The sequence below is a fragment of the Rhagoletis pomonella genome, unplaced genomic scaffold (assembly GCF_013731165.1).
Source record: "Rhagoletis pomonella isolate Grant_MI unplaced genomic scaffold, Rhpom_1.0 Rhpom_scaffold_00008, whole genome shotgun sequence".
In the NCBI taxonomy this organism is placed as follows: domain Eukaryota; kingdom Metazoa; phylum Arthropoda; class Insecta; order Diptera; family Tephritidae; genus Rhagoletis; species Rhagoletis pomonella.
Window position 1 is genome coordinate 39,269,827 of NW_023458562.1, and position 26,773 is coordinate 39,296,599.

The following is a 26,773-nucleotide window of genomic DNA, read 5'->3' on the forward strand; positions in this document are numbered from 1 at the left end:
AATATGTATGTATAATAACAAATTAGTTCATTTCAGTAATCAATAACATTGAAGGGACGTCAAAATTACACAAAAAACGCCGAAACACGTAAACTTAATTTTGGGTCATAGTATTACCAAAAAATTTTACGAAAAACTAATTTTCGCTTAATATCCATTGAAAATATAATTTTTGAGTAAATATTCAAAAATTTGTTGACCGCGCTACCCAATGATCTGAAAATCCTTTACATACACATATACATACATAAATTCATGGCCGTATTTTAGACAAAAATTGTATATTGTTTGCTAAGTTGGAGCTGCTTCAGCCGGTAAAAAGAAAAATGAAAGATTGATTTCTTTTTTCCCTCCTACACGTTTCAACGCATTTCGTGTCTTCCTCGGGGAGTCGGTTTTTATTTAACAATAAACAACATGAATTACAATACAACCAGAACTAATACAATTTGGACATTTTTTAAACTCACAATAATACTAATAAATTTAATCTTACATTTAAAAAAATTGTGAGTTAAAAAATGTCCAAATTGTATTAGTTGTAATCGTATTGCAATTCATTGAGAAAGACGCGAAATGCATTGAACCGCTCAGGCCGAAGCAGCCCCAACCCAGCAAGCCCCAACCCAGCAAACAATTAATAAGAAATTTGGTCCAAATAAAAGAAGAATGATTTATGTTTTTAGGATTTTCAATGAACTCTATGAAGAATGTTATCTAATATTTGTGAGGGACATCTATCAACAATACCATCACAAAGTTATTATAGTATTTTGTTTACTACTGTTTGACGTAGTGTAATACTCCTTAATTTTGAAACCAGAAACTCCATTTCCTAATATTGTATTACTTTTGCTTAAATTTGAGTCAGAAAAATTATACACATCAAGAATCTTTGCGGTTGTGAAAATTGTGTATGCATTTGTCTAAAAATTCATTAGCTCCCCTCATACTTGTCAAAAATTTACTCGCAGCGAACTTTGTTCATCGTACAGTTCCATAAGTAAAGTAACTCTTCTTCTTGCCGTTTTTCCTGGCAGGCTGTAGGGGTGTTTTTGGTCAGTGTATTGGTGTTTTCGGTTCAATGTGTTATTGTATTTTGAATAAATTGTAATAGAAATGGAAGAAATTATGTAATAGAAATGGAAGAAATGGAACATATATTGGGATGACCTAATCTCGGAAAACTGTACACAGATCCATAATCTACGACCCCAGATTAATTTTACGTGTTTCCGAGTTTTTTTATGTAATTTCAAAACTTGAGGTCTTCGGTACAGTGTGTATTAAGTTCATGTATATAAGGGTGCTTTTTCGCGACTACTTTTTTCACTCCCACTTCAAAATTTTGTGGGATTTTCTGTTTAAAATATACGTAAACTTCAATTTTTTTTATCAAAATTCTACAACTCAGAGGCATTTTGTGGCGTAGTCTTTGTCAGTGATGGGTTTTCTTTAGAATTGAAAGCTATACAAAAGTATCCCCTGCAGCGTAACCCTAACTCCCACCAGCAAGTTAGTGCGGGTCACTAAACTAAATTTTTTTAAAATTCTCGTTTTTTCCCCTATCTCGTAAAAAACAAGAGCTACAGAAAAAATCTTTATGACAAACTTGTAGGAAACTGCCTCGGTGGTGGTAGTCAGGATTATAACATAAAATTCTTATACCAAATAATATAATTTTGAGGAAAAAATCAAAGTTTACGTATATTTTAAACGGAAAATTTTGCACGCCTTAGTCGATCACTTAATATTAATATTAAGCGCTCAAATTTTCAGGGTATTTTATTAAGGTATCAAGCAAAATTTTGAGATGGAGTAAAAAATATAGTCGCGGATAAAAGCAGCCTTATGTTTATATTTAATTATTTATGTACCACTAAATTTTTATTTCCTTTCGTTCATTTTTTTTTGTTTAATTTTTATCACTATGTATATGTGTATACTTATGTATGCAAATTATAATTATTTGTTTATAATTTGTATATTGCATTCTACAAGCATTCACTTACACATAAATCCTTCAGTTATTGGCTTACTGAAATGAGATAGAAAATGCCCCCGTGCTTTTCTCCGACAACCACAAAAATTGTTGTGCTGTTTCTATTTTTCAATTTCTAATCTTATGCAAACAATCGCCCCAGGGTTTATTATGCTAATGATGAAAAAAACATCAACAAGAAAATCTGGCGCTTAATAAGGGTTGAAGAAGCGTAAGGAGCAATTCATACTGCAGTAAAAAAAATCAAATTGGCTGCATACAGTTTGAGCTTTCCAGTGGGCGGAACATAAAGCACTTAAACTGAAATTAAAAAAAAAGTACACTATTAGATGGAGAGGTAGGCAAATAGGAAAAGTGTAGCTTGACGGGCTTGTGTTGATGCATGAGCGTTTGAGTGGGTGGATAAGCTACTTGTTCTAGTAAAAGTTGTATCATGACTCTAACAATACAAGATGTCCTTGTATGCAGCTAAATACTTAAAATAGCAACGGAGCACAGTGTCCTTTTGAACACTCTGTGCAAATTTATCGTAGCGCTTTCGACAGAAGAAACATTTTGATATCAAACAAAATGGGTTTTAAAGCTTACCCTAATTAAATATTTAAAATAAGCTAATATAAAATAAATAAATTACATTAATCATGTACCCCACAATTAATCACGTTGACCACATACATAGTGAAAGCATACTCGAGTCTATGAATATATTTATAGATATTTATACGTCACAAATAACAACTAAACACCAAAACAAAATATAAGTGCTAAGTTCTCGACTTTGCCCCACTATGTTCATGCGAGGCTCTATGGATCCCAAACAAAAATACGACCGTACAAATAGATTTCTGCAAACGGACTGACGCCGCACTATCCAAACGGCCCGAAATTATATAATCACACTCTAGTATTGACAGCTGAAGTTACAGGATTGATTTTAAATAGTTTTTGTTTATAAAAAATATATGTAATTCCGCATGGTTGGTCTGGGGTCCACTGGACCCCGGTGGACCAATACGGGTTATAAATATTATAATTGTATAATACCTGAAAATCGGGAACGCCGCATGCCCTTTTTATTTCCTACAAAAGATAGATTTAACCAATTTAATAAAATTTTACTGTAATGGTTTATTTATAAGACACTGCACATAAAAATAATATAATTTGTTCCGAATATTTTAATATCTCATACTATTTACTACGTTTATGCGTTTCTCATTTCACGAAATCATTTCATGAATTGTAGCTGAAATATGTATGTACTTATATGAATTGAAATATAAAATGGTACTTATGCAAGCATTATAACCACTATGCATGAAATAATTTCGCGAAATAACAAACATATAAATGCAGGAATTATACGTAAATATATATAAGAACATAATGTAAATATCTAAATTTTGCAGCTGAAACTAAGATAAATAAAATATCAAATAGAATTTGTAAACCAAACACGCCAATTTTATTTCAATGCCAATTGACTTAATTTTATTACGGATTTGTAGGTTTGTACAGACCTTTTGTTTGTAGCGCAGCACTTGTTCCATATATTTAATAATTTAAGGACTAAAATTCAGAGAGTTGACGTGGGTTAAGTTGAGTTGAGCTGAGTTGAGTTGAGTTAAGGCGATTGTGATTGAAGAGAAGTGATTTCTGGTGGGGTGGGTTTAGATAAGTTAAGTTGGGATAAGGTAAGTTGAGGTGCCAATAGTTGGTGTGAGTTTAGGTGAACTGAGTTAAGATGAAATGGAGTGAGTAGGGTTAAGGCGATTTGAGGTAAATGGAGAGGAGTTTATGTGAAGGAAGTTGAGGTGAGTTGAGTAGAGTAGAGGTGAACTGGAAGAAGTTGATGTGAGGTTAGTTGTGGGGAGATGAAGACAATTCAATTGAAATTCGTTGAACAACACAACATAGCCAAACATAATATAACATAACATAACATAATATGACATAACATAACATAATACAAAATAGCACAACAATATAACACAACATAACATAATATAACATAACATAACACATTATAATATAACCTAACATCATATAACAAAACATAGTGTACCATAACAAAACAGAATTTTACTTAGCATAACATAACATAACATAACATAAAGAACATAACACAACATAACATAGCATAACATAACATTAAGAAAAACAACAACATAAAATAACCAAACATAGCATAACGTAAGATAACATATCTCATTCCTCAGTTTTATCATTACCTCTAACACTTTTCTATATCCATCATTTTTTATCTGTATTTTTTTATCTTTATGCTTTCCTTTATATTTGTCATTTCATTTTTGTCTTTGTCTTTTCCTTTACCTTTATCCATTATTTTCTTCATCTATATGTACATATATCCCCGACCTTTGTTATTATATTAAGTGGTCGATAAATTTACCATGCGCTTTGTTTTTATCTTTAGGCTTCTTTATTTATATTATAATCTTTGCCTCTATTCCTTTCTTCTTCCACATACTCAATTTTATCTTATTCCCAGACGTTTATTAAGTTCAGTGTGAATATTATAGCACATATGAGGAGGACTCATGTAAATATATAACATTTTTATTAGTGTCAATTTTGAATTGATTTTTTTTCGCTTTATTTTAATCTGGTTTATAAATTGAGTGATTTTCCGCACCTCAGCTTTAAAATATCTTTCTAATTGTAAACAAACACACGAATAAAGGCGCGATAGTGTTTTGAGGCGAAAAAAGGCGCTTAAAAAAAATTAAAAAAAAGATGCTTATGAAAAACTTCGGCGAAGTATGTTAAGAGTTTTTGACGCTAAAGTTTTTTTATGCGTCTTTTTTCGACGTCAACTTTTGAGCTCGTGCCTTTATTCGTGTCTAGTTTTCTGTAAAAATGGTGTAAAGAAAACATGTTGCCTTTTTATACATGTATGAGGTCGTGGGAGCAGAAGTGACCTAACCCACTTACCTACTTTAAATGATCCCAAATGTGATAAACTTTAAAATAAAAGTCGCTTATTCCTTAATTTTAAATAACAAAGCAATATAGCGTACCAGAAAATAAAATATTAAGCAACCTTTACTTTAAGACTTATCAGATTAGAGACTATTTTAAGTAGATAAGTACAAAAAAAATGTTTTTGGCTTAGGCCACGGCCTAAAATAAAATATGAAAAATATAGCAGATTTCGCATTTAAAACATAAATATGCGTCCTTTAAAGTGAAATACGGCATGATATGCTATACTTGATAAATCCTCTGGAATAAGCGCCGGTTTTCAATTAAACACCCGATTTTTTTCAAAAATTGGCTGTAGCTCAAATATATGTTCGTAACTGCTGGTAAATACAAAATTGTGAAAAATTCTAAACTTTTTGCAATGCACCGTTGCACAAGTATTTAAAGGTATTTTAATCCATTAATGAAAGGTTGGATTAAAAATAAAGCCATGTTTATAGTTAAGCATTTCTCTTATCTGTTTTCGACGTATGTATAATTTTTGGTTGTAAACCAATTTAAAACCGATAAGAAAATGCTTTGCTTTAGACAGAGCCATAAATTTTAATGCAACCTTTAAATATAAGGTGAGCTTTTAAGTTACTGGTTACTTGAGAAAACGGCTCTAACAGCTAGTTATGCAAGACTTATACTTGCCTTGACTTGAAAATTGTATATCTGGCAAATGAGCAGCGCGTGTATGTAGTTACTAAAAAAAACAACTTCACTTAGAAACTTGGAGAACTATACATTTTTTGATTTCTAAGTTAAATTTCTAATTGCAAAGAGAGCTGTGAGAGAACCATGCTGCTCACTTAACTTTTTAATAAAATACTTGCAAATATGCCACACAAATATATTTTTTTTAATAAATGTATCTCTTCTGGCAAGAGCGTGTGCGAATCGGTAACAAAGTTCGCGGCGAGTAAAATTTTTACAACTATGAGGTGAATAAAATTTCAGTAGCTCATGAGGCTAGTGAAAATGCATAGAAAATTTTGACAATCGCAAAGATTGCTGATGTGTATAGTTTTCCGTTAAACAAAAGCTTAAATTGGTGAATTGCAATCAAGGTGGTAGATGTTTTCTTGGTATATTCATTTCACTTCAATTTGTAATATTTTATTCCGTATAAATCTGCCGTTATCAAAAATTTACTGCCGGCAAAAAACAGATTTCATTTTACACAGCAGATTAGCAAAACTGTCTCACCATAGTCAAAATATTATTCAGCAGCATTCCCCATAGGACTTTGTTACCGATTCATACACGCCCAAAGACAAAATATAAAAAAAATCACAATTTGATAAGCGAAAATACATTTATTTTAATGGTAATTTTGTATCCATTTTGGCGTAAAAATAATTTAAACGTTTAAAATTCCCTTTAACTAATCAAAGGAGAAAAGTTGATAGGTGATACGCTGAGTAATCGTTTCTAAGTTTCTAGGTAAGTCAAGTCAAGTCTAAGTCTTGCATAATTCAGCTTTAATAAGGCTGCGTTTTTCCAGATTCATTTAAGTGAAAATTACTTTAATTTTAAAATTTTTGGTTTCACTAATCAATTTTAATTGGTTTTTAATTTTGATTTAAGTGACCTATGCTCTTCACTTAAATAACCACACTCAGAGATGTTACACGCTTAATCTGCTGATCAATATACACACACCACAATTTTGCGTATCTGCTGCTTACTTGTATACCAGCCGTGCTTTTAAAACACAGCGTGCCAAAGCTTTCAAATGCTCTCAGAACAAATGAGGACTTTCGCTGGCCAAGTCTGTTTTACAACCACTTTTTACTCACTTAAATAAAGAGCTTGTTGAAACTGAAAATAATTTAAATGAGAAATAAATAATAAATTAAATTAAAGTTAATTTCCACTTAAATGAGTTTGGAGAAACGCAGCCTAAGGCTTTATGCACAGTGGTCATCCAATCATAGTTGCTTCATCGTCACAATAATGATGCAACTATAACATGACGAATTCACATTCGCAGACTCGGTCGTGATATTTCAATTCAATTGGCGTCTAAAAATTCACTTATTCACATATTTTATGTTTTTATGGTTGATATTTTCATGAAAAATTTATAGAACCCTGCAATTTTTAAAATATGGACTGTGCTGGATCAATTTTAGACAAAAATTTTCAATAATATCTCTTCTTTTCTTTTCCTGAAATGTGTTTTGAGCACGCACGAAGAGACTCTTTTACAATTTGTTATATTTTACAGTTAACACTCTCACATTTATTGAATTTTAGTGCAATTATCCACTTTTTATTAATTTCCACAGATTTTATGCAAAAAATACTAATTTTTATGCAATTCTACCTTTTTCAGAAATTTTTCCTCATAAAATGTAAACAAATAATGCGTGCGCACAACGATTAGCAAACGCCAGTGCCATACTTATCCGTTTCTGCATCTTCTACGATTTGCCGATAACGACAAGTATGCAGATCTCCATTGAAATGCATGTATTCGGCTCAATATTTCAGGGCGAGACGATAACGCGACTATGATTGGACGACAAGTGTGCAGATAGCCTAAGGCACTCGGCATATCAGGCGCCTAATCAAAGTAGAGTAATCGTTTCGTCATGCCGAAACAAATGCATGACGACTCGACTTCTGCACACTTGCACGCCGTGCATAAGTCATCAGCTAATAAACACTTTCTAAACATAACAAATTGTCTGGCCGTTCTTTCGCAACAACGCACTTCCGCAAATATTTCTGCTTCGAAATATTGCATAAACGCTGGTTGTTTAATACACTTTGCACGAATTTTAGCACGAAATCATTCATTTTCAATTATCATCTTTTGAATTGATAAATAAAATTTATTTCCAACACAAAAAGTAAACAAATGACGATTTCGAAACTGCAAGCGCCTTAGGCACTCTGCACATTAAGCTCCTAATCACAGTAGTGTACTCGTTTCGGCATACTAAAGTATAAAGCTTTTATGCCGAACCCATGTATTTTAATGAAGCTCTATAGATTACGATTCAAAATCGTGTTTGCGCCTAATTATAAAAGCTTCATGAATCGAAGCGCCCAACATTTTAAGGCGCTTGCTGTTTTGAAATCGTCATTTGTTTACTTTTTTGTGTTTGAAATAAAAATTATTTGTCACTTCAATAGGAAATAATTGAGAATTAATGAGTTTGTGCTAAAATTCGTGCTAATTGTACTAAACTATAAGCCTTTATACAATATTTTACTGCAGAAATATTCGCGGAAGTGTATCATTAAGAAAGAACGGCCAGAAAATATATAATGTGTGGTATGTGTGTGCCTCAAGGGCTTATGCAGGGCGCGGTAGTGTGCAGAAGTGAAGTCGTCATGCATTCGTTTCGGCACGTCGAAACGATTACTCTACTAAGATTAGGCGCGTAATGTGCGGAGTGCCTTACAATGTTGGACGCTTCGATTCATGAAGCTTTTATGATTAGGCGAAGACATGATTTTTAATCGTAATGTACAGAGCTACGTTGAAATACATGTGTTCGGCATAAAAGCTTTATAATTTAGTATGCCGAAACGATTACACTACTATTATGAGGAGCTTAATGTGCCGAGTGCCTAAGACGTGCAAACAATCAGGTGTTGCGTATACGACATAGCGTACAGGAGGTTTACAGAATATCGAGCTGCAGTAGACGACAAATTTCTTTGGGCACTGGGCAAATTTTGTGAAAATATTTAGCTATGTTCAAACAAAAATTTACTTTACTGAGAGAAGTATTTCACAAAAAAGACAAATAAGTGTGAAGTAGGGAGAAGGCATACTATTTTAAATAAATACAGCCGGTAGAATTCGCTTTTCATTGCAGGTGGTTGCCGGGAACAGCAGTGCCAATAACAAAAACCAAAGTAGCGAAGCTACTAATAACAACAAAAATGCTTACTATTATAATGGCAGCAACGAATGTTGGGTAATGCTTTCCAATGGCATTTTGAATTTCCGGTTTTTCTTTTGCACGAATTTTGCTAATTTTTTTGGTAAAACCCTATTCAAGCTGCAGCACGAAAACACCGGTAACGTTAGAAGAAGATTTACAAAAAGAGAAAAAAAAACTGAACTTAACGAGCATCAAGTACGTATAAACGAGTAAATGCAGCACTTGGCGCATGCACCCTCCATGAGCCAAAACAGTTTTTATGCTGTGTTACATTTTCTGCTTTAACTTTAAAAGCTTTGCTTAACAAACCAAAAAAAAAGGTGAAAATACATAAAAGTGAGCAAACTAAGTTTAGGTATGAAAATGTATAAACTACAAGAATGCTGCTAACACCCACCTCCAAATCACGTAGCTACCGTGGCGTTCATACCATTACAAGTACGCTGTGGAAACGCCTCGTAGACCTTCTATCTTTATACAGCAGAGATAGCTGTCGTTTTTTATGGCTTTCTTTTTAATTTGTGGTATAAAAATTGAATTGATTTCAGTGCCAGAAAATGAAAAAAAAAAAAACGCTGTGAGCCATGTGCTGAAATCGCTTACCGTTCGTGGGCCTTCGTGGCTGTAAAGTGTTGCCGTTAAGTGGTCTTTTAAATGCTTTAACACGAATAAAATGCGACTTGAATGGACGATTGTGAAGGGCGAATGAGGAAATGAAGCACTAAAAAGTGATGATGGGAAGGCAACATTCCATATTCTTAGACCACTCAGTGAATGTCGTGCGGTCTGCGGTGAAAGAGGAAGCAAAATGAACTGATAATGTAAATTATGCCAGAAACGATATCTTCAAATAAACACCAGCGGGAGTTTGTGGTATGAAGCAATTTCTTCACTTCGCTATGGTTAAAGGTATGCATTAGAGTGGTCCAAAAATGCATGTGAAAAAGTAAAGTCGGAATTTTAATGCCGCCACCCCCTAAATGGTATAGAATACTTGAAAATCTATATTTTTCGATAGAAAAACTCTGTTTATTTAAATAAATAAATAAATAAATAAATAAATAATACTGGAAGTCTCCTGAAGAGAACCAGAGTTTTCTGAACGAAAAATATTGATTTTTAAGAAATCTATACTTTGAGCACTCCCTAAATATTTTTTGATTTCAAAATAAAAGAATAGCGATTTTTTCTTTCTATAGAACAATTCTATAGGGTGGCGGCATTAAAATTCCGACTTTGCTGTTTTTGGGCCACTCTAATCTACATATCTGTGGTCATAAGCAATAGTCGCCTAGGTCGAAAAACCTGAATTCTAGAAAATACGTTTTAAACATTTGGATTGTAATAAATATGAGCCTTATGAGGAAACAAAAGTATTTTCGTCTATAACTTTTTAAATAGTCTAGTTGGCGAGATGAGATTTCACACACGCATGGAATAGTAGTAGCAGAATACGATGGCATATATAACTTATTTCTTTCTTACGCCGACTAAGTGGTTATTGCTTGTGACCACAGATATGTATCTATGTATATATGTAAAGGGTGATCCATTTAGACATTTCTTTAAATTTCAAATAAAACTTAAAAGAGAACTGGATGTTGCAACTTTTATTATTACCCGAAAGAATATTCTCTGACATTTACTGTTTATACTCGAGCGCACTTGCCCACATGGATAATGTAACTTTGCCCACTTAATGGTTGTGTGTAGCAGCCAAAACGAATTGAGGTAGATATAGATAAATGCATATATAAATGCTGAGAAGAAAAGAGACAACGATTAAGCCGCGCCTACCTCCCATATAACTGTACTTTTAAGAAATACGAAAACTGCGATATTTTAGTAGTTTATTCACTCAAAATTGACAATTATGACGACATGTTGGCGGAAAATAAGAATACTATAAATTTTTGGAAAATGCGCACTTTGTTATTTGGTCCATACTTTCGTAATTATATTGTTGGTTTGGTTGGCATTTGTTAAAGAGCACTGAAATTTGGTACGAAGATATATGAAATAATTCATCGCTCGTGGACAAAAATGAGCGTTATTGAACTCGATGAACGAGGATCAGTGTGATGTAACTCAAATAGAACGCCGGCGTATAACATCGTTTAAAATTTATCAGATTTATACCAAAATTCGTAAATTTACACCAAGTTATACACCAGTACGCTACTTGAGTAAGTAAGTGATATTTGCAGCGATTCGCTAATTGCCATTTTTTGATTTCATTAAAAATATTTCCTGTTACACTGATTCTCGATAATCGGATTCAAAAGCGCTCATTTTTGTCTTTGACAATGAATTATGTATATCATATGTCTTCGGTATCCAATTTCAGTGCCCTTTAACAAATACCAGCCAAACCAATAAGATAATTACGAAACTATGGGCCAAATAGCAAGGTGCATTACCAGAATTTCTCTCTGATGTCAGGATCTTTTTAAAGGACTTTGAAATTTAAAATAAATGACTACTTCCAAAATTTTTTTAAAAAATTCAGTGCAATGTATAATAAAAATGTGGACACCCTATGAAAAAGAAAATTCTGTAGAATTTAAAGAATTAGTTCACAAGGACGAATAGGTATTGAAAATTCCCTTTTAATTAATTTTATTTTCTCTAGCTAATAAAGTTGCAAGAATGAAATTTAAGAACGTAGTCATGTGATACTTAGAACATGTATGTGGGACTCAGAATATAGTTTAACCATTTTTTTTTTGCGAACTTTTAAATTTGTTAAATTAATTTTAAAATATTTTGGCTCTAAACTTGGCAGGGCTTCTAATACATAAAAAGTCCTGCCGAAAGGTGTTGATTAACAAGAGCTTTCAATTTTTCCGACTGGTTTTATGACTGAAGTCACATAGTTTTATATGTCTTGCGGTAATAATATATATACCATTTAGTCTAAGGTCCGACAAAGGCACGACCTTCACCCATCTGTTTAATGGATGACATCTTTTTTATATGAAATTTAAAGTGTTAATTAATATTTTACGATTAAATATTAAATATTCAAAAATTATTATTATTATTTTTTAATTTAGTACTCATTTGTTTAATGAACAAATTATATGCCAATCGAAAGTATTAAGCCTGTAGAATGTGAAAAGGTTGGGTTGTATATTTTTATCCTGGCCTACCTATGGGGAATAGTAATTTTCATTCATCTGTTTAACACATTCTATAGGCTTTATGCTTTCGATTGGTGTATATGTAAATTGTTAATTCAACAAATGAGTGCAAAATTAAAAAAAAAAGATAATAATTATTTTGGAATATTTAATTAAAAATATCCTGGCCAGGATTTTTTCAGCAAACCCACTCGCGAAATATTTCCTAACACGTTAAATTTCACACAAAGTAGATTTCATCCATTAAACAGATGGGTGAAGTTCGTGCGTTTGTCTTGTATGTATATATTGTAATTTTTTACTTGTACATAAATAAATATGTTTTATATATTTGTAAAAAAAGTGTGATATTTTTATAAACATATGTAGAGGTTAGAATCAGAAGGATCTAAGTAGATCTGAATTTTTTTTGAAATGCATTTGAAATGACTCTTGCCTAAATGAATGCAGGTTAGTTAACTAATTCAAAGAATGTTTACTCTTTGTCACCAAATAAACACTATATTTAACTATACAAAAAAGGGTATAACTTATATTTTCAAAAAAATTTCACTTAGACTCTTATGATTCTAACCCCTTCTTATGTAAATACGTCTATGGAAGCGAAAGGAAATTGTACGAATAGCTAAATTTTTACATACTGAAAAGCATAAATTTGTTTAAATTTTATTCAACGCGCCGCATTGTGGAAGTGCTAGGCGCTACCTTCTCTTCATCGACAGACGGCATATGTTACAGGATAATTCTGGCTGGGTATTATTTTTGTAACGACAATAATATACCTACTGCGTCTCTGAACTGAATTTCAGATTTTATAAAATACTTTCACGACGCAGAGTTTTTTTTTACAACTTCAAAGCGTAACTGACGCGTTCGGTTTCACTGTGACTATGACTGACTAATGTGATATTTTTAACTAATATGCTGCTCGCTAATAATTTTCTAGCTTTTATAATGTGCTTGCAGGATAGATTCAGTCAGTCAATAAAGTTTAGGTACAGCGAATTTTTTACAATACGGCCAACTATTGTTTGAATATTTTATTTTTCACTATTTTTTATAAAAATATGGTTAATGCTACAACAAAAGCCCATAAAATCAGAGTTCCAAACCTTGTGCAAAATTAAAGAAAATTCTGCATAATTCCATTCAAATATTGCACTTTTTATTTACGCTCTCTAGAAAAAAGTTAAGTACGCAGTTTTTTAGCCCATTCAATTTCAAGATAATAAATTGCAAGTATGGGGAAGCTAGGACTTACCATTGGTTTTTGGAAAATTTTTTTGTTGAAGGTGTCGAACATTTTTGCCTAATAAAAAAAGTATCGAACATTATTCGGGCACACGTTTTTTGCTGCACAGAGTGCGTATCTTGGCTGCAACAAGATAGTGGTCCGAGTCGATGTCAGTGATGCCAGATTGTGGGTAATTTCCCTATTTGAGGGATATTTTGCATCAAAAATTATTAAAAGGGGAAAAAGGGACACTTCATATAAATAAGGGATTTTCTTTTGACGCAGTTATTGTTGCATAATTGATCAAAATTCAAGAATATTCGACATTCTTACGTAATTAATCGTTCTGAAGATGTGATGTGGAGTGAAATGGTATATAATTGTTAAAAAGTATAAGGACAATTTCGAAAATTTTCTTACGTTAACCAATTCAAGCGCTGAGTAAGAAAGAATCTTTTCAGTTGTAACTGGTGATTCATGTAAAAAGCGGAACAAATTATCTGATGAAATGTTAAATAGCACATGAATGTGCTTCAATTTTAAAGTCACCAAAAAATCCTTTTAGGCCCTTAGTGAGTGAGCAAAAAAATGAAAGGGAAAAAATGAATGAGGGAAAAAAAGCAGAAAAAGGGGTTTTTTCTTAACAGCGGTCGGCCCTCGACAGGCAATGGCAAACCTCCGAGTGTATTCCTGCCATGAAAAACAGCTTCTCATAAAAATACACTCGCCATTCGGTGTCGGCGTAAAACTGTAGGTCCCTCCCCTTTGTGTGACAACATCAAGGGGACCGCCACAAATTGGAGGAAAAGCACATATGTGTAAGCGCCAAACTATTATTATTATTGTATATGAATTTTACTTCTTTACTACTGAAACATGTATATGTTTAAATTCGTTGGGAATTTTGTGGGATAAATTTTCAAGATGTGGGTAATTGAGGGATTTTTTCCCCATTTCCGTGGGATATTTAACAGAGAATGTCTGGCATCACTGGTCGATGTTTGAGCCTCGGAGTATACGTACGTTCAAAACACTGGAAGCATGCCTTCCGTCTATCACAACATGATTGATTAAAATTTTTATGCTTGCACCTAGTACTGTTTCGGGCCCCGGCGAAATCGATCAGCCTCAGACCCTTCCTTTCCCACCCTGGCATTGAAGTCGCCAAGCACGATTTTGATATCATGGCGGGGGCAGCGCTCGTACGTGCACTCCAAGCGCTCATAGAAGAGATCCTCGGCGCAGATGAGCGAGATGTTGAAGAATCCCGCCTCGTAGCGTATTATGGCTAGACGCTCGTCCACCGGGTGGAACGACAGTACTCGGCGACGGAGTCTCTCTCCCACCACAAATCCAACACTGAATTTGCGCCCCTTTACATGGCAGTTGTAGTATACGTCGCAAGGACCCAGGCATTGCTTGCCTTGCCCCGTCCAACGCATTTCTTGGATGACGGTGATGTCAGCTTTTGTTCCTACGAGGACATCAACCAGCTGGGCAGAGGCACCTTCCCCATTAAGGGTCCGGACATTCCAGGTGCATGCCCTCAAATCTTAGTCCTTTAAACATTTGTCGCCATAATAAATGGGGGTCACATCCGAGGCATTGTTTCGCTTCTTCACTGGAAGGAGTTTTGACGTGGCGGGTACCAAGCCCAGCACACAACCCATTGCTGGGACAACCAGCCCAGCACTGCAAAAAAATAAATATCTCCTGAATTTCCTACGACTTTTGCTACATACACTCGCTGTACCAGATGGGATCAACAAAAAACAGCCAGTAGTAATAGAATCAAAAATCTTTGAAATATGAAATTAATAAAAAAAGACATCTGAATGGAATTGGATGACACGTTGGAGGTGAGGCTAAGAGGGTTGGTGAAGGACGACTGTTGTGGAAACAATGAAATGATTTCGCTGGGTATCAGCAGAGATAAATATTCCAATCAAATCAAAACCTTTTAAATTTGAATATGTTCGGCGCCGCCAGTAAATGCCTCAGTTATTTGTCACTAGTACTGTTGTTGTTGTAGGTGGCAGTGTTACTTGGAATTGACTGGTAAAACTGCTACTGCTCAATGTATGTATGTACATTAGGGTGGTCCAAAACAAGTAAAGCCGGAATTTTAATGCGCTCCCCCCTATTTTGAAATCAAAAAATATCACTGGTTAACAGCAATATATTCTATGGATGCCACTACCCAATTCCTATGTAGAATTGCTCGGTGACTCTGAAAATCGAGTTAATTTTTTTTCTATTGATACGTTTTCGAGATATTTTCAATTTACCGTTATTCAGCTTAAAGCAAAAATTTGTTCTTTTTAATCACGCATATCTTACGAACCAATTTAAAAATCTTAATATAAAATACAGCTAATAAAATTCTCCATAAACCATATATACATCACTTTCCGATGGGGCGTATAGTTTCTGACAAATTAATTAATCATTCCAGCTTTTTTTATTTTTTAATGAAAAAATTAAAAAAAAAAATCAAATTTTAACTGAATAAAAATTAAAAATATAACAGGTTCTGTGGCAAACTTTTGCATTTGTACTAAAGCCTGTTCTGTTACAAAAAAAAAACCAAGTTACTAATGATGAAAATCGATGGATAAATAAGAAAGAATGAGTGTTCAAATGAAAATACGCAAAGATTTTTTGTCCGATTTTCGGAAACACCGAGGAATTCTACATAGAAATTGGATAGTGGCGTCTGGAGAAAAAAACCAAACTAAAATTTGTGATCCAGTGTATATTGAGGTCGCTCAAAGCGCTCAAAGTTTTCCATGTATTTTATATGGGGAAAAACAACGTTTCGTAGAAATGGTATGGAATTGTTGAAAATTAATATTTTTCGATCAGAAAACTGTGGTTCTCTTCAGGAGACTCCCAACAACAATACCCAATTGTTTATTTGACCATTTTTTAATACCAAAGATTTTCTATTTTTTCCTCCATTGCATTTTCTGGGGGTTTTTGCGGACCTACAAAATATTACTGGGAGTCTTCTGAAGAGGAACAGAGTTTTGCCGATCGAAAAATATTGATTTTCAAGAATTCTATACCATTTCAACGAAAAGTGGGTTTCCCCCTTATAAAATACATGGAAAACTTTGAGCGCTTTAAGCGACCTCTAAATATATTTTGATTTTAAATTCTTTCAATTCTAGGGGGTGATAGCATAAAAATTCCCACTTTACTTTTTCATATGCATTTTTGGACTACCCTAATGTGCTTACTTGTATGTACCTGAGTAAATCAGTGGAGAATGTACATTTTAGTGAACTCGACTGAGGGCTTTGTTTGATCTGTGCTGCTTGGCTGAAGTCTGCTCTGTTTGTAGTACCTAGTAGATGGCAACAGAATCCGTCACCTATCTCTCTTCGTGGGGGTTTTTTGATGTCAGTTATTTTGAATTGCTGCTGGCGATAAAATTTCTTTTCTGTGCACCATGGATTTGTTTTTTTTTAGTTGCTTTTTCACATAAAACTTCAGCAACTCTATAAGGGTACGTAGTTACGCTTGTCAATACGAACTTCTCATAAATCGAGTCCTGGTAAGCATACAAACAAATAGGATGCTCACACAATAGCAAAGATACAGGCGCACACAAGCCACCGGAAAGGAGCACACGTCCATGAGATTGTTCAGTGGTACACTCAAAGCCTGCGGATACAATCCACCAACAGATCGCTGTTGCTTACAATTCAATTTCATTAAATTCAACACAATTCCGTGGTTTTTACTTTCGTTCGTGTTCAATTTCATATGTTATTTCACCGCTGTTCAGCTGAACTGTTGACTTTTACCGTTGTTTGTAGAGAATATCAAATGGCGGCACCGCAATTCCGACAAGAATCGCGCAAAAGCCATTTCACCAACGCAGTTACTCTCGCCAATTTTTATTGCTAGTACATTACCGCTAAGCGATATACAAGCACACATATGTACATATACTTATACATATCGTCGTTACTTTAATATAGAAAGGCCCTAACTGACTAAAATTTGTTATTGCTTAAAATGATGTGAGCACTTATAATTCGAAGGAATGCATCATAAACAATCATTTTGGAATTTTAATTACTTACGGCTTTTTGTATTTCAGCGAAAATATGAGCATTTATGTCAAGTGTTTTGAATAAAAGCTAAATATGAACATAAAGACGCTTCCAAACGAGTCCGAGCAACAACTCGCTAAAATTTCTTCATAATTGGATGAGCCGTTTAAGCAGAGTATCATGGAGGACAGGAGAAGAAGACACTATCCACGGTTTTCAACTGTTATCTTATTTAAGCATGTTTTTTAAGACTAATTGCGCCTAGTGATACATAAGATAATGCGTATTTTTTTAATTATTAAAAAAAAATATATTTTTTTGCATTATGTTTACGAATACTCTTCTATCTTTGTGGCTAAAAGCCGAATCTTTAATATCAGGAAGACCGAAATTTTGCACTACCTAGAAAGACCTTGAGTGGTAAAATGATGAAGTCAGGCGTTTAAACATTTTTGTTTTATTCGTCGTTAAATTAAACTAACAAGCTAAAGTAATGACTTAATGTAGAATAAATTTCGTCCAACTACGCATACGTGTATTCGATAAAATGTAGGCATTGAGGTCAAATGACCGTCGCGGTCTTTTAAGGTATGTAATAATTTTTCATAAACATCTATAAAGAATTAATTATAAACCTTATAAACTAATCAGAATAACGTTAACAAAATCGGAGCATAAAAGTCGTGAAATGTTAACGATGCTAATGCAATAAATAGTTTTGGTAATATAATCTGTCAGAAACGTGATTATGCTTTGGTCTTTCTAGTGTTAAACTTTTTATGTATTCCTCTCAAGAGCTTTATTCCATCTCATTATTTTACTATGACTTTAAATCCCAAGATAAATACATATTAATAAAGTGTTGATGGTGGGAGGTCGATATAATTTTTATTTTATTTATTTATGATATCTGCGCAAGTACGGGTTATTTATGAGGCAATAATACATATTCGGAAATTATATATTTTAGGAATAATTAAATAACCAATGGACTTATTGGGTGAATAAGAAAGTGTCAAAGTGAATAAAATCTTAACGAAGTTACTCTTAAAGATTGTTTGATAATTTTTCAGGAGAAATGGGGAACATAGAATTCAAGACCACGAAATGGAAACGAAAACTGACCACGGCATAGTGAGTAGCAACAAAAACACCTTGTAAACCGCAAATCTATAAATCTCTTTCAAGCACCATAGAAGCCGAAACAAGTGCATTTACAACGAAATTCCTTTTTGCATGCAAGTTTATGTATGTATGTATAGCGGAGATACAAAAGGAAAACCGGAAATCAAGTGGTGTGTTGTTAAATAAAACACTGAGAATAAGATTTAGTGTAACTGTGCGAACAGATACTCTGTAGTAGTCGAAAGGAAATGTAATCAAGGAATGATTTAACATTTTATTTCCTATTATTCGTGCTATGCCGTCCGCTCTTGCAGTGCTATTCCCAATGTATAATCAATTTTGTTAAAAAATTTATAAATAATCGCCGGGAATGTTAAACTTAATTTTCGAATCTCATGGGGTCTTGAACACAAGGTTTGTGACGATATTAGGAATTTTCCTGCGAAGACGGGCAATCATTTAGGGGAAAACTTTGCCTAAACATTAGTATACACGTTTTGAATTTGGCTCATAGCCCTATTTCCGCGCAATCATAAAATTCATTAATAATCATAATAATAATATTTTAGCACTTACACTTTTGCTAAGTATTTGCCAAAGCTTTTCCTCCATTTTGTGGTGTGGGCCCTGATGTTATTACACAAATGGAGAAACCTAATATTTTGCGCTGCTTCTATGCTGCTTTTTCATTTTGGAAATACACTTGTAGGTTCGTCATTGCCTGCCGAGGGGCGACCGCTATCACAAACAATTTGTTCTAATTTAGATGGAATCGAACACTGGTCCTATGGGGTTTAAGCCATTAAGCTACAGCAGCAAAAAAAAAATTACCTGATTTTGAAAGAGCCACGTAAGTATGAATTCATGTAAGTTAAAATATACGGTCATAAGCTTGGATATTAAAAAAATACTAGTGAACCCGCATAACGTTAAAACGCCCAAATATAATTTCAAAACTTAAAAAATATTACAAATGTTAGTCAGATTTATAAGAGATCCGAGTGCCAGTGAATAGCAGCCTGGCATAGTACGTGTTTTTAGTTTCATTAAATTTCAAATCACCGTACACCGGTGACAAAAATTCTTAATTAAAAAAAAAATAAAAATAAAAACTTCACCACACATTTATATGTAAAGTTTTTAATTTGACCTCTAATTTTCGAAAATCTCTTTCAAAGATATTCACAAACTAAAATCTTCCTAAATCTGGCTGACTGCCAAAACGTATCAATGCAATGTTTGGATACTGTTATACTGCGGTATTCAAACTGTTTTTATATGCAGGGTTGCGACACGTTGCAACCATATAAATTGCATACTTTAAATATTCAGTATAGTTATGAACAATTTTTCTGAATTTTCCATTATTAAAACACCACTGGTAACCAATAACAAACGAAGCATCAACTTTGTTTCTGATGCGCTGATTGCTCTGGCGATGCGTTTCGATAACTTTTCGGATGCGTTTTGGAAAAGTATACAGTGTCAATATTTCGCAGTTCGGCGTTATGGAACATTATACTTTGTACGCATGCAAAGCAATTGACTTTTTGGAAGTCAGCTTCTCTTTTATCTGACATTGTGATACGCAAGTATTTCAATAAACTGAAGAACTAATTTGAATTTGATTTTTCGAACAAATGGCAACCCTCCTCAATAAATGAATAGTTTGAATGTATCTTTTTAAACACGAAGCAAGCCTCTTCAAACATTCCGAATGGTGAAACTAAAGATTTCGAAACATCCTTTCGTTTGACGACAGTATTTTTATATTTCATATACTTTTTGTATTAGTTAATTGAGTTAGACCTTTCGAGCAGATGCCAGCGCTCTTCAAAAGTATTTTCAAGCTTACTCCTTATTAACTCTCCTTCGCCTAACATTGCGGTACATATTTTAATTAACTGTTGAATTAAATGGAACTTGATTTTTTAAACATGTGGCAACACCGCAAGTACAGTTTAGAAATAAAAGCTTTTCAAATCCCCTTCGCCTGATACCCATATTTTCACAATTCATTAAACTTATTAAATAATTTGAATTTTACCTTTTAAACAAGTGGCAACCCAGTCTCAACACCTCAAAAATATTTTGGCGTTCATGCTAAAGATTTCTTAACACTCTTTCGTTTTACATCCATATTTTGATGTTTCATATAACTTGTGTATAAGTAAACAAACTTCGACATTTTAAGCAGGCGGCAACTCTATTCAAAATATTTTCAAACTACTACTTTCTGAAACCTCTTTTCTTTGGTACCCATATGGTGATACATATTATTCTTACCTAATATGAATTTTTAAACAGGTGGCAATACTTCAGCTAAGAAACAAAGCTTTTCAAAACCATTTCGGTTCATACCCATTTTGCAATAATGGATTTATTTTTTTTTAATAATTTGAATATAATTTTTTTAAAGGTTACAACTCTTTTCGATAAAGTAAAACCTTTCTGCACATACAGTCCAAGCCTTTTTAATTTGACACCTCATTTTGGAAAATCGAACGAACGTTGCGGATATGATGGCATGGATTTTAAAATAATTTTAACTTAATTGTTTAACAGGTGGTAACTCTTTTCCAAAAACTAAAACCAGTTTGCACATCTACAGGCCAAGCGCTTTAGGTACAGTGAATTTGTAGCAGAAGTCGTTAAGACAATCGCACCGAGAGCCCGAAAAATTTGTACATGCAACATCGGCTTCAAATGTAATTTATTTTCAGAAACATAAAAGTCGTTCGTTCGATTTTAGAAAATGAGGGGTCAAATGAAGGGCATTGACCTGTAGATGTGCAACATGGTTTTAGTTTTTAAAGGGTTGTCATGTATACGAAAATCAAAATCAAATTATTTATTAAGTTAAATGAATTATCTCAATATGGGTATCAAAATAAATGGTTTTGAATAAAATACTATACAGTAAGCTTGAAAAAAAAGAGTTTTAAGAAACATAACAGTTAAAATATTTTTGAGGTGCTTGAGGAGGGTGGCCGCCTGTTTAAAAAGTTAAACTCAAATTATTTAGCGAATAATTTCCACCAAGCTGCAGTTAAGAGCTCAGGTAAGTGCAAATAACGTTAACATGGAGTGATCAGCAAAGTTGATTTCTTAGTTTTTGTTTTCTTGCTTTCGATTACTTGTACTTAATATGAGAACTTACCCCTTTCGAGTTCTAATCTCGTTTTTCCAAAATGCGTAAACTGCAGTTAAGGCTTGGTGGAAATGAACTATTAATGTCCTACTCGCCTCAACCTGTCATATGAATAATGCTACTAAAGTTTTCCGAAAACAAAAGATGGTTATAAATTAGAAGTTGATTGTTGAGGCGTAGATTTGACAGATCAGAAGGCTGCAATATACGACATAAATCGCAAGTCGCAAAAATGGTGAAAAAAGGTATTTTTAAAGATTTTTATGCGAGCTGTTGTTAACGCTTTGATTATATTCACACAACATCATTCAACTGATTATGCCCTTATCCGATACAATGATAAGTAGCTGAAGGGATAAAACACAAAAAGCTCGCTTACGTCAATGTGGTGGAAGATCAGCAAAGCGATCACGAACGGAACGTCTAAATATTGGCTAATATCTTCCTATTGAATAGCCTTCTCGTCGTCGATGCGTACTTTGCACTTCACAAAATAAGGAAACCAGGATAAAATACGTCTGTGCTGAATTCAACAACGCTTCGTGCTTTAAATATTTTGCTTCTGTTCACAAATTAATTAAAATTGTAATAGAAACATTAAATAATTTATTAAAAGTTATTATTTAATTTGTTGGTCCTTTTGGCATAATTGGGACATATACATACGTCCCACCTTAAAATGTTGTTGGTATTATATATCCCAGTATAATGGTGATATCCGACTTTTCATATACGCCAAACATCTTATATTTTAGTTTCATTGCGCTATTTGAAGTCGAATTGATATAAATCCTGCCAGATTTCGGAAAAAAATTCAGTGAGAAGTCTAACAAAATATAGGGACAGCGTGGTCTTTAATAATTTCTCGGCAATTGGTCATAGCGCTTTTGTATGAATTATATAATGCCACCTGGACATAATTACGAAAGGTGGGGAGAGGGCCGGGGGACGTGAGCGCCCCTACCAGTGCTATCAAGTGCAGCTGATTTGTCGCTATGCAACTATAGAACTGACAAAAACAACCACGCTGTCAAGTTTAAATAACGGCAAATCAGCAGCACTTGATAGCAGTAGGTTGAACAAGGAAAGAGGAATTAGCAACACAAGTTTACGGGGTGTGCATATCGCGGGTTCAATCCCTGCTGAAAGTCTATAAAAAAGAAGTCTGATGAGGAGATTTGGTGTTCTCCGAAATAGCTGCTATTACTTCCACCGATTATACTTTGTTGCTTTTTCAATTTTTCCTAATAAACAGTCGTGGTACAAAGCCCAACAAGAATACTAAATATTAATAAGCCACAATAACACTGACAAAAAAAAAATATTTAATTTGGATTTTGCCTACAGTAGAATTCGATCCCCGACTCACTCGGGATATCAACAAATTGTAGTAAGCGTCTTTGCGCACTCAGCTACAGCCATACATTAAAATGTGCTTACAAATGTTGAATTTCCATCAACACCCCAGCACTGGATTTATACGGATAAACACCCTGCAGTAAGGGTGCCCACGCATGTGTCTACTTTAGTAACTCCCGGTAGTGCAGAGAGAGCCGATGGTGACAACCGCTTAGGACACTTCCTTGTAAAATTAATCGCCGAAATTCACTGCAAGTAGTCGGCCGGTAATTGACGTAGTTTGCCAGGTACCTACCGATTCATCAGTCCTGTAGTCGCTCCCCCTTACTGCAGGGAAAGTAGTCACTTGCGTGATTTATAGGCGCCCTCTGTTGTAGTTTTCGCTATTCTGCTTCCAACTGGTTCGACTTCGAGTAGCTATGTACATACCTAGGAGTCGGTGCAGTAGCGGTTCAAAAGTAGCGATTGACTCCAGCATTACTGGGGGGCATGTGCTATGTATGTATGTGTGTGTTGTCACCGCTCCCCTGAAGGAAAGATTGGTCCAATTGCTCGAAAAATATAGTCGTAGGTATAGTAGCTTTGTATCTTTACCAAAGATAGTCCAAAAATATAAACCAATGTAATGCAAAAGAGGTGAATTGTACTAAAAGTGGTCCGAATGTAATGCATAAGGTATGAGTTTTGATCTAAAACTGGTTACAGTGTCAGGCAGTAGCGGACAACGTGTACAATTAACGACTTGCTGATATGTAGGCACTTAGTCAACAAATTTTCATGTGCGACGTTGGCATGTAGAGAGAGTATCCGCTTAGAAAATCTGAGAACCCCAGTTCGAGTCGCAGCTGGGGCAAGTTTTATTTTTGTTTTGCAGAAGCGGACAATTGGTCCGAGCCTAGGACATTCAATGTTAAATGTAAGTAGAATTTTACATGTTGTTGGACCAAACTTTGGACTAGTTACAATCATTTTCAGTCTAGTTTGTGGTGTGCTCTAAGTCTATTCCGAGATCCTACAGGGTCTGTACACTTACATATACATACTCAGATGTGATGAGTCAAACACGTGCGTAATAAATATTTGTACGAAAATATTATTTTTAAATTCGAACATTTTTAAACGATAATCAAATATAAACTGTTCATTTTTACTATGCATTATTTCCCTCAGTGTAGGGCAACTGGTAATAAGAAATCGATACCATAGCGATATTACCGGCAATAGATTTGTTGCCGAGGGCGACACGTTTTCTTATTACCGGAAACAAAAATTGTCTGGTGGGTACATTCAAGTTTTTTTTTTGTTTCGACAGAAATATATTTCTTTTGTTTGAGTGAAAACCAAAAGAAAAAAATGAAATGACATCCGGAGGATTTTTTTTAAATGCTAGCAAACGTTAAAATTCATAAAGCCGTCCATCCGTGGTTGTACCTTATAAATATTGTTGTACCTTATAAATATATTGAAGAAAGGTGAGTAGTTTTAATTGTGAAATGTGCAAGTTTGCTAAATCGAACTGCTTGTATTTTAAATTCATTTGAAAATTGGAATGATTTGGGTAAATATAGAGATGCCTCTAAAGCAGTGAATGATGCAATGACAGGGACATCATTGCTATGCAATCCTTAGAGCTTTCAAATTTCTGAGTTATTTTGGTGGTACCTTATAAGGTAGTTTAATTTGTATAGCATAGTATCCAGCTCTCAATAAAAACAAAAATTCATATAAAAAACTCTCAAGAAATTAAAAGAAAGTTAGAACGAACTCAATAAGCAAATGCTCGTTTATTTATTTGTACAAGAAAGTATTTTTCAAATGCAACAGAAATAATGAAAAAAATATATATTTCTTGTGATCTTTCTTGAGAGCTTCAAACAAACTCTTCTATGTCTTTAACTTTTACATGTGGCCAGCAGCATAATGTCTATAACTGGTTTTGAACTGATGATTAAGTAAGTAGCGGAATGATGTAAAAATATAGAATTTTTGCGAATATACAATGCAAGATGTAGTACAATTATTTACATTATGAGCTATTTGTTTAAGTACTTGAATCCGCGACACCTTTAGCGAAACTTCATACGCACTTCGCTTGCTGATCCAAAGTTTAAGTCAAAAACTTGAAAATAATTTATTTTTTCTGTAAAACCTTTACAGCGAGAAGGTAAATTTCAGCTAAAAGCCAAACATGCCTTTTTAACTTTACTTAGTTAGTAAAAACTGCAAGCTGATGCCTGCTTAACTGCTAAAGCCGTTGCTCCAAAGTTGAGCGGGGCTGGAACTGAGGCAAAAAGTGTCTGTAAGTTTCCACCATACAGCCGCAAAATATTTAACTGATTTTCTTATAAATTAAAATTATGATTTTTTCGCGGGCTTTGGCAGGAGCCAAAGTTTACTACTAAAAAATATACACATACATTTACGCTTTCATAGCCTCAACTCATTTTCCTAAACCAAAAAAAAAAATAACACTGCAAAATTTAATTGAAAGACCTCAAGTGGCGAGAATAAGTATTGGAATAAAAGAAAATTTAACGCCGGAAAAAATTGTGCAGGCAACTTAAAATTTTACGCAAATTAAAATTGTGCCAAAAAACTGCGGACAAAATGTAATAAATTGCACTATAATTAAAAAAATAAAACTTTATGAACAAAGTCATTGAATACTTTCGGGCGCTGAAGTGAGTTGGGAAAACCTGCTTGTATAATAAGTTGTTAAGTGGCGAAAGCTTAAAGTTGCGAAGAAAGAATGTTATGAAACTGTAAGAGTGAAAGAATGAGCGAAACGTTTGGCTAATATCAATGTACGAACGCACGCTCCCACGTGGAATGCAGCGGACAGCGTTCGTTCGATATTGAAATTAAATCGCAGCGCTTGCAGGCAGCTGGTGAAAGCGAAAATAGTATTAAAAGCGAAAGGGTACAAGCCAAGAATGTTACATTCATTTTTATAAAGGGGGACGGAGAAACAGCGGAAGTTCGGACGATTGCATTCGAAGGGAAATTTAATTAAAAGAGAGAAAATTTAATGAGATCCTTGTAGGTGGTAAATCGTATCGTAGGCAGGAGCCGCTATAGTGCAGCGAATCGTGACAAAGCTCGGCACAATGTGGCATACACAGCTGCCTTGGGCAACAAGTTGAGCGAAGGCAATGACCACTTGAGATGGATCTTTTAAATAATTAAATACTTGACTACATTAGAAATTTAGCTAATATTCGCTCGCTAACAAACCATATAAAAGGAAAGGTATTTGAGATGCAAATGCAAAGGCCGAATGACCCTGAGTAACTCAGTTAGAGGAGAGAACAAGATGTTTGCATGCATGCATGTATTTATAAAAAAAAATTTATTTTATCAAAAAGTAGTAAGTAGGCACTATGGCCAATGGTAATTATCACTTACCACTTCTGCATGGTTGTAAACCACGCAGATTCCGCTAAAAAATTCGGAAGCATTGTCCAGAGGATACATGAGACTTCGCCGAGCATCCTTTGAGGTAACATCAAATTATAACTAAAGAAAGTTTTATTTAAATTTCATATATGAGCAAATCTCACGAGTTGTTTTTTTAGTGTTACTTCCTTCTCTCCAGAAAAAAAACAACGCTAAAGCATTCTTCTTGCATATATTTCAATGAATGGAGTTCCAGAAACAAGTACAATAAGAAGTGCAGTGCCATGTGTCCCCTTTAAAAGCATTTCGCTTTCCATTATAACTGACTATTGTTTTGTCATATAACTCCCTGTCTAAGCAAACGTCTGGCTGGAGGCATTTCTATTCTTCTCTAAAATTTTAT

At 34.1% G+C, this 26,773-nt stretch overlaps 1 protein-coding gene across 1 annotated transcript in view; it reads right to left on the reverse strand.

Annotated features, from left to right (window-relative positions):
• The window catches only part of LOC118744850 (hemicentin-1), a gene marked incomplete at both ends in the record, with an annotated part of 365,034 nt that overhangs the window by 167,361 nt on the left and 170,900 nt on the right, over window positions 1–26,773 (reverse strand). Inside the window, 1 exon segment of the mRNA XM_036478225.1 lies at window positions 3,047–3,082. Coding sequence (XP_036334118.1) covers window positions 3,047–3,082 — 36 coding nt within the window.